The sequence below is a fragment of the Columba livia genome, chromosome 2, assembly GCF_036013475.1.
Source record: "Columba livia isolate bColLiv1 breed racing homer chromosome 2, bColLiv1.pat.W.v2, whole genome shotgun sequence".
In the NCBI taxonomy this organism is placed as follows: Eukaryota; Metazoa; Chordata; class Aves; order Columbiformes; family Columbidae; genus Columba; species Columba livia.
The window spans coordinates 75,041,451-75,051,162 of NC_088603.1; the positions used below are offsets into that span (position 1 = coordinate 75,041,451).

Sequence of the window (9,712 nt, forward strand, 5' to 3'; positions counted from 1 at the left end):
GAGTGCTAAAACCCTGTTTTTCACCGGTTCAATAAAAGTTGTTTTTGGACCTTGTTGTCCCTTAAATTGACCTGTGGGTTGCCTCCGTGACACCCAGAACTCAGGCAGCATCAAACCCCTCCAAATTTTTATGTTAGTTTTGTGCTAATGTTTTTCTCACTTATTTGCAAAGCATTGTTTTTTCAAAGCATTCAGCACAGAAAGGGTTACATTCGCATCTTCAGTCTGCAATACAGGCTCTCCTTTACAAATTTACCGGAGCCTTCGCAACTGCGGTATTGCTAACGCACAGAACATGGTTACTAATGTGCCGACCAAGTGCTTGCATCATTTCATATAAACTGTTCCTCTCTCCCTTCAGGTGGGAGCAGCTGGGGTGGCTGCACTTACAGGGGAAGCTGGTGGTTGACACAATCATTTCTTCTACCGAGTAATTTGTTTTTCAGTGTTTTCACCTACTCTGAACAGGCCAAGGCCTTCATACAGCTGATCACACCTGCTGCACCCATGGTTGTCTTTGGAGCTAGCCCTGAGGTAGACAGTTATTTTAGCACTTTGAAATACTAAACTGTGTATGGAAATTTCCATTCTGAACACAAGTTTAAGGAAAATACTTTTAGTTGTTGCTTAATGACAGAAATAATATACAGTTTGCAATTACAGAAAGTGTTGTGCCCCCCTTAGAACTGAGGTTGTACAGGTAAACATTACAGTACCCAAGATATACATGATCCAAGCAAATATGCTCCAGAAATAAACACAGCATGCTAACAGTATGTAATTACAGTGGCTCACAGGTGTAAGGCTGTTGTGCAGCACAAAAGGTTTGTGTATAAAGAGGTAGTGGAAGTCAGCTCAATAAACATTTAATCCTTTTACATAAAGAGACACATCAGATATTTATTGCAGATTATAAACAGTTATCCTCTGGAAAACTGAAGTAACTTTAAGGATCACATAGGCTCTGGCCAGAATCTGATGCCATACTGAAAGTTTCTGAACTTGCAGAAGCACCCATGAGCTTCAGGCACCTAAAACCTCTCAGTCCTGACACATTTTCATGCCTTCAATAACTAAAATGGCACCAGACTATACAATTTAAAAATCCTCTTTAAACATGTCATCTAACGTTGTTTTTAATATCTTTACCTCTTCTTCATTCAAAGCTGTATTGCAAGTTTTCTAATGACTGGAAGGGGTTACTTTTATTTAAATAGCTTAATCCTTTCTCTATTAATAGATGTCTCTAAACAAATGGTTATCTGGCCTTCTATTTCACGACAGAACTGGGTAAACTCAGCTGTTCAGGAACATGCCTGTGGTGGCTAGAAATATTTTATTAAGATATTTTCGAAAAGCAAGACTTTAGGAGAAGGATAGCTTTGCATGAACATCCTAGTATCCATGCATAAGGAATGACCAGATGATTATAAATTATTACAAGAGGGGGCTGTCAACACAGAGAAACCCATTAAAGTATACATGAAGGATGATCCTGTTGTTTAAAAGACAAAAGTTTCTTCCAAGAGTATTTCTATTCCTAGTCCAATTTCAAAAGATTTCTTCTCCCCACAGTTAAGATTTTCCTATTTATTCAAGGTTGTTTCAATCTCAAGAAAGAAAAATAAATTACTCCTCAGTTTCTCTGGGATTGTTTCAATGGTAAAGGCAGAATCTCAGCCAAAGTCACGAGGAACTCAAGACCAGAGCACTAACTTTCTACATCAAAATCCAACTCATTCAGGAGCAAAGATTTCACTGACTACAGCACGAACTGCTCTGCAAATGCCAAGTTCTCTTTTATGGAGAAGCGTATTTGCCGAAGAACAGTATGCTTTGCGTTGGGTTGTGACGAATAAAGAAAAGGAAAGGATGGTCAGCATTGAAATCCTCTTCGATCGCCATGCAGAGCATAGCAATGCCAGCAGTGGCAGCTGCAGCTTCCGTGCCTTCCTCATTCACTTCTACAAAAGCCTTGTGGACAATTTTAGAGAGGAAGAGGTCACGTGCCCCTGACATTCCCGACAAGTCAGCCTTGCCACTGTCAAATACATCCAACAAGCCCATAGCAGCTAAATCTGATTTAAGGTCATAGCTTTCTTCTAGCTTAAACTTTGGCAAATGCACATGAACATCAGTGGAATACAGATGCTCTGCACATGTCCATTCCTGGAGCTTCTCTAAAGTGAGCTGCTTCTCCAGCTAGAATTAAAAAGACAGAGATCATTACATATCACCAGTGTAGAAGTATTTCATTTTCAGTAACATTTACAAGGCTTTACGAAGTATTATACAACTCTAAATCAACTATACAAAAATAACCATACCCAAATGCTATTAAGTGGAGTCAGTGCATTTTTTACTATACAAAGTAATGCAGACATTTGCTTCTTGCTGCAATGTATAGAACGGAAAAAAACACACACTGATGGCAACTAAACCAAGTCATTCTTACTGTTTAATCTAACTAAATGGAGTTACATAATTTTAAAAAGTAACAAAAAAAATCATCAGAGACCTCAAAGAAGCTGGTGTATTCCTGGTCATTTAATGGAAAACAGTCTCACTGAGTCTAAGAAAATAAAGACTTTGAGAGGTAATGAAAGAAAAGTTCTGTTATTTAAAAAGAAAAAAAAAAAAGCAAGTTTATTCTCATAGTTAATTTTGGTTTTGCCTCTTCCCTCATGGTTCAGTTCAGCAAGCCAAAGGACACAGGAACACAAGCTACAAAACCAGAACACAACTCTTCTTCCTGATGCAGCATGTGCACGTATTCTTTACTGCAGTGCTAGTAGAGTATGGCCTAAAAAAACAGGCTTGACAGAGATTGCCTGAGAACATGAGTTCATTAAGGCTACAATTTTGAGTGGCTGGACTTATCCATTAAATAACTGCATTAGCTTAGATTACCTTTTGCAGTCCAGTGGAGTCATCTTCAATGTCATCAGGTAACAGGATGATCATACTAAGTTCTCTTCCATCATAAGGCAGCTCTAAAACACGGATCTTTGCTTCAGGGATATACCCAAAATGAAATTTCTTTTTCTGATACATCATTTTCACCATCTTTCTTTCATTCTGGATGGATAAAAGGCACCAAATGTAACAATCAAGCAAACACTAATTTAAAAAATACTGATGGAAAACAAGTAAGTTAAAAATTGCTTTCATGCCAAAACTCTTCTGCCATCATATCAGGTGATTATAAAACTGCCTTTGTCAGACTCCTGACTGCCTGTTTAACAAGAGTTTATTCTGAAGACATAATGAGTTTGTATTATACTCATTTCTTCTTTGGCTTCTATAGCACAGGCCTCGCAGAAACAGAAACGATTCCTTCAAGTTGTTCTACTTTTATATTGTGCCATCCCCAAAAATTACACCATGAGAAGTCAACAAAGATCAGCTCTGTTCAGCATGAAGCAGATGGCCATATACAGTATCTTGTACAGCTGTTAACATAAGCAGAATGTAGAACAAGGAAATGGGGCTTAACCAAAATGTGGCTTAACCATTTTAATACTGCTCACCTAGCATCACCAATAGGCACAGTTCACAGCAGCAGAAGCTATGAGCAGACAAACTCTGCTGAGAACAAGCAGGGTCCTAATCTATATGTGAGAATTTTCTCTGATAGTGTTGCAGTAAGTGAGACAACAAATGGCTGAATACAGAAAAATACTAAAATCCATAAAAACCTCTTTCGTGTGAACTTAAAACATTCATGAAAAACATTATTATTCTTATTATTTTATCTGTAAGGAAAGCTTCACTTTAGTACCTATGTTGTTTGACCTCTCTTTTTTAGATATATACTACCAAGATGTATCTGTATTACCTTATTTAACCGAAATGGCATGTCAGTGGTGTTGGCTTCTGAAAATTTCTCTGCCCAGTTCCCTTTGAAATAAATAGCATTCACCAGTACAAGCCTTGTCATGTTATCAACTGAGCCTTCAGATAGCAGATTAGGGATTTTACCTTCAGAGGGGGCAGAAAAAAAGAAGTCACAACAAAATCTTGTAATAAGGCAATGTCATATAAAACAGACATGAAGAAAATGATGCCACAGAAGTACTACAAATATAAAAACCTTAGTCCGTTCCTGTAACAGAGTGTTTGAGTACCTGCCTCTTTGGTTCACCATACTTTTTAATAGTGCATACTACTATAAAACTTTTGATATGTAGTAATTTGATGCAAATGTAATATTTTAGCTTAAACTGTCACGTATGACTCATCATACAAGAACTAAAAAACTCCCACAGTTAGGATTACTGAATTTAGAAATATATATATGATATGGACTGGGACTGTCTAAAACAAATTCTCCAACTCATGGGTATAAATCTATATTTAGGCATGTCTTCTGCATTCATTGGCCTGAACACAAGAAAATGTAAATGTAACTGAGGATATGGAACTGTATAAATACCTTGCTTAGGCATTTTCTGGTTTTGTCAATGCATCAATTGAATATCCCAGGGCAAACTTAAACTGTTCTAAGTGCAGCAGAAAATAAAGCCTATTCCTGCTCTCGAAGTTACTTCATTAACCAAAGTAGTTTACCTTCAGTTTTTTCCTCTACCCAGTGGTTAATTTCTTTCCTGGCTTCATCAGGAGCCTGAAGAAAATCAACTGCTGCCAAATCAGCTCCATATAATTTCTGAGTATTAGTCAGGAAATCCTAGATTTTGGAGTGATAAGAATCGTTTTCATTGCATGCAGATAAGAAAAGATCTCTTTATGTTGTAGCCAAGGGGCATGTCAAACAGATTATCACCTGCTCTGAGGTGGGTTTCTGGAGTTGGGTTGGTTTCCCCCCCTCTTTCAGATTAAGCCTCATAGTACATCTGCCACGTATACAGCTGGTGGGGTGCTTACTGCAGGTGTTGCAATATTTACCTGCCACTCTCCTGAAACAGGTTCAAACACAGCTAGGATAAAACAAAACTCTCTGAAAGAGCTGAAGAGGGATAAAAATAGCAACCTAAGTACACACAAAGGTGTAAATCACTGGTGAAGAGTAAGTATCATGTTGCTTAGACATGGTGGGCTTCCCCTCACAAATAAATAAACATTTTCAAAAATATTTAAGTGATAGCGGTACTAGACCAACGAAAATACTAAAAAGCTGGTTGCAACAACCACAGAGCTGGTTGCATCCTAAAAAGGTGATTGCAACAGACAGAGCTGTTTGCATCCTAAAAAGCTGGTTGCAACAGAGTGGGATGTTATGATAGTTACTGTAAACTAAGAACCTAGACAAGTGATTTTTCTCTTGAGCCCAAGAGCAGCAGAACCAAATAAGCAATGAAAAGGATTTGCTATGTAACGTCCTTTAGGTGAGATGCACAGATGCCTACATGGAAATGCATATTTACGTATGCACCACTTTTGTCAGCTGCCAAGTGACATTTAGAAATACACCTAGAAATATTTCTACTTCATAAATACGCAAGTAGCTGCATTTTCCCACCAGGTTCCACAGCACCATCATGATCTGCACCAACATACCGGCAAAAAGCTGAAGGACTTCTCTCCAAAAAGCCGATTGGCGAGCCGTAAGAGATAGGGAGCATTGCTTCTGTTTATATCTGTAGTCAGAGTCTGAAATCTTGAATGAGTATCTTCAACTTCATCAAAATGAAGTGTCTGAAATTAAAAAGGTGAACTAGCTGCTGCTAATACTGTCTTTAAAGAACATGCATTATCTGTCTATAGTGTTGGTCTGATACAGCAGGTAGACAAGTTGAAGAAAGAGGCTGGAAGCTGCTCAGAGACTTCTATAAACCTCAAAAAATGAACAAAAATGTTTCTTGTTGGTAGATACACTGCCTGTGTCAGCTGTTTGTATTTAGCTCCTGGTTTATACGTCGTCACAGCTGAAGCTAGTTGTGTTGTTCATAACCCAGGGTCCTGTCCACATATCTGAATGCCTCCCCTCCATGGACCTCTGGGCACAAGGACTCATTCCCAGGTGCGAAGCTGAAAAGAGAGACGATGCCATAGAGATACTTTAGGCTTCTTGCTTCTCCCTTTGGCCCAAGGGAACCTGGGGTCTTGCTTTTCAGAACATATAATCAAAACTAACACTGGGCTTATCTGAGCACTCAAGAAAGGTGAGGTCTTAAGAAAACTAAGAAAAATTATCTTTTCTGGTTTTATGAAAATATAACTGCTTATATATTTATATAAACTGTATCATCTTGAAAATCAAATGCATCACTGCACTTTCTCTTTCCCAGCACCTGCTCCCCCAGAGGGAAGGCGGCAAGCCAAGGCTTACAGATACAACAGCAGGAGCTGCCAGACATCACTGACAGGGAAGACTAGACCAAAGCAAGGACGTGTGCTTTAAAACTTAAATCATCTCTGTAGGGAAGACCGCTGTGAAACAGCCCCTGGATTCAAAGGAAAGCCCTTGTTTTCTCTCACTGTGTTTTTGGTCAGGGCTTGCTGCCCACATTAATGCAAGCTGTGTTGTACATACAAATAGCTGAGCAAAAACATCACACAGGCAACTTACAATAGGATTATGATCACAGAAACGAATTTCTATATGGTTGCAAACAGCCCTTGACAGTTAGCGACCACTGCCTCCTTAATTAGCTATGTTTTCGTAAGTAAAGTATTGTGGTACAGGAACATGCATTATTGAAAGTGACTGTGCTGAAACACATATTTTTCCTTTTGCTTGATTTCTGCTGTCTGTAGATTTATCCTAGGCGGGGCTGTCAGTTTGATTACATGAAATATATGTTCAAAGTCTGTTTGTACAAGCAGTGAGAAAATAATTTTATTGTCTTACTCAGTAAGCCCTGCACCACTCAACAGTGTAAAACAGTTCCTCCTAAAGTCCAGAATACAAAGGTGAAATTATTCATGGGCAAATACAAGATGATGACTGCAATGAGAAGTCTCATACGCCCTTCTGTGCTAGCAGGTATCAGCCTAACAAAGGAGGAAAAATAATAATGACCAAGTCCCTTCCATGCAGGAGGCCTCAGGAGAAACTGGCACACTCCTACCTGGCCATTTTTACAATTTATAATAGGGGTTTTAAAAAATATTCTACCTAAGGCTATGGTAAGAGTAAGCATGTGGGATTAGCTCCTCTGAGGAACCCCAGTGCCCAGCTGTTACTACGATACTGATACTTAAGTAGCATCATCATGTATTATCACAGTGGTTATGCTTTAAATATAAAACTACATATTATTTTTGTGTTTCTTATAAAATACACAGTGTTATCAGTAATAAGCATACCATTTGCAACCTTATATTACAAAGCAGTAGTTCTTTGTCGAAACATCTCATGAAAACTGGTAGGACCTTGCTGCTGGAAACTCCAATTTAAATGGAGACTGATTAATTAAACTAGTTTCCTACTTCAAGAACTAACAAGTGAAATTAAGTGAGAAACAAGGGCCATAGCAAATATGGAAAGAGGGCTCTGGAGCTGGGCAGGCAGAAGGTAACTGCAGAAAAGACCTTAAGGAAGACTCAGTGAGCATGAGAGAAATCTTGTCCTGACCACACAAAAATAACACCCTCCTTCCATTTTCCCTACTCCAAAACACAACAATTTTTAATGTCAATGAAAAGCAATATAGATTTATTTATTTTTACCAACCTTCACCACCTGGGCCTCTGTATTACCTTTGGCCCCTAAAAGGACCATGGCCAGAGCAGCAGAGACACTGACAGGGGAGAAGAAAACATTTCCCGTTGGGTTGGTCTCATTAAACCTTCTGAGCAGATCGAGTGCAAATCTGGTGTTGGCATTACACAGGTTCTCCATGGTTATAGCTGGAAAACAAAAGCCAGGAAAGACTCTGGGAAACACTCTGCAAAACTCTAGTCTAACCTTGTGCGACTCACAAAGACTGGATTAATCTGGTTGCAGCTCGGTACAGAAACAGGAAGAATTTCATTGTCAGTACATGAAAAAAAAATAAAGAAAACAGTCACATTGAAAAAGTGGGGGTTTTCCACTTAAATAGTATATCCCAACCTTCCCTATCACACCAACTTTAAAGACATTATTTTAAAAAATTCCCTGCCTTCTACCTTGAAATGGGAAGGCACGATTGCAAATTAAAGTCTTTCACAGACCCAGCGCACTCCAGAGAGCTCAGTGATGCAGCTTTCTCGCAAGTCTTCTACCCGCATCCTGCACAGTGAGCATTCACAGCAGCTGCTGAAGGAGACGTAGACATCTTCATGGCACAAACCATCTCACAAAAAGGTATCAATCCTGCCAAAGACTGAACTATACGCTTACCTTCAGCAGTGCAAATCACCACTATTTTCAGCAGCAGGTCCTGCCAAGAGCAAGTGAGCTACCTGCACACTGCATCCACGTACAAACACACCCAAGTCCCAACAGGGCTGGGTGGCCTTAAACCCATGGGCAGAGAGCCAGGGGGCTCAGTAGCTCAGGGTGACATACCAAGAAGGCAAGAAGCAAAGCACAGAAAAGACAAAGTTTCAGGGCTTACTCTGTGCAGGCAGACCTGTGTTTCATTTTGGTTGGATGTTCCCTAAGAGGCACTTGGGGTGAGGTGAGCTGACAGGTGTGAGAGCTGAGTAAGGTGCAAAAACCTACCCAAAAGTAGTACTGCTTGATGCTGTAAAATCTTCCTGCCCTCCCAGCTCAGATTGCTGGCTTCTCTTTGCTTGCTTGCAGCAGAACTTCTGCATTTGGCTGTTTCTAACGTGTTTTCTCAAGCAGTTTCATTTTAGACACAGGCATTTCTGCATCTGCCCCCAGCAGCAATGGCAGCAGCCTAGTAATACTGTTCGGTACAAGTGCTGTCCAGGCCCAGCTATGTGGAGGAATTTGGGTATTTCTAGCACAGCTTGGGTGTTTCCAGCACAGTTCTTCTACACTAACTGCTTTCACCAGCATGTGAAAAAAGGCCCTGCGTCTTTGCAGGGACCTTTTATCTAGGTCTATGCTAAAAAAAAAAAAAAAAAAACGAAACAAAAAACAACCAAAACCCACAAATAAACAAAACCAAAAAACCTCCCAACCCCTACACACAACGCCCCCCACAACAAACACAAACACACACTAAAGTGTACTTTCACTTTCATTTACTTACCCCACCCCACTGTGCAAGCGTTCCACTGGAATCGTCCGTTTTACAGCCCCCACCCCAAGGCTGCCCCGGAGCCGCCCTGCAGACCCCGCCGCGGGGGACAGGACAGGAAGAGGGGAAGAAAAAAATCCGCTTTTTGCCCCGTAACCGCCCTATTCCTCTACAAATCACCCGCGGGCACGGGTCCCCCCAACTCCCTCCCGGCCTGCGGAGCGCCGGCACAGCCGAGAGCCGCTTCCCTGCCTACCTGGCCGGAGAGGGGCTGCGGGAAACGCCGATCCCCGCCGCACCGGGACGGGGCGATGGGCGGGCGGCCGCGCCCGCAGCGGGGAAGGCCTGGATTGCCCCGCCAAGGGGAGGAGAGAGCCACAGGAGCGTGATTTAATAAAACAAACAAACAAACAGACAAAACCAACACACCCTCCTGCACAAGCGGTACAACGTTGGGTCGCTTTTTTGCCCCGTGGAACAAGCTCATGGGGGCCACCCAGGGTAGCACATCTCCATCTTCCCATCGTGCTGCTCTATTTACACTCAACGTCTAGGGCACAGTCATCTTTTTTTTTTTCTCTTTTATTTTTCTTCTTTTTATATATATATATATA

The 9,712-nt window shown here is 40.8% G+C and overlaps 1 protein-coding gene across 5 annotated transcripts; it reads right to left on the reverse strand.

Annotated features, from left to right (window-relative positions):
* Positions 1-600: 600 nt before the first annotated feature.
* LOC102094978 (leukocyte elastase inhibitor) lies at positions 601-9,478 on the reverse strand. Of its 5 annotated transcripts, XM_065052549.1 has the most exons (8): positions 9,355-9,373; positions 9,111-9,186; positions 7,637-7,812; positions 5,518-5,655; positions 4,570-4,687; positions 3,839-3,981; positions 2,911-3,078; positions 601-2,202 (listed from the first exon to the last, which is right to left on the reverse strand). In XM_065052549.1, the coding sequence occupies exons 3-8, from the start codon at positions 7,802-7,804 to the stop codon at positions 1,801-1,803; spliced, it is 1,137 nt and encodes a 378-aa protein (XP_064908621.1). In that variant the 5' UTR covers positions 7,805-7,812; positions 9,111-9,186; positions 9,355-9,373; the 3' UTR covers positions 601-1,800. The 5 variants fall into 5 exon arrangements, with proteins under 5 accessions (XP_064908621.1, XP_064908620.1, XP_064908619.1 ...); XM_065052548.1 differs by lacking the exon at positions 9,111-9,186 and having other exon boundaries at positions 9,355-9,478; XM_065052547.1 differs by lacking the exon at positions 9,355-9,373 and having other exon boundaries at positions 9,111-9,332.
* Between the last annotated feature and the right edge of the window lie 234 nt (positions 9,479-9,712).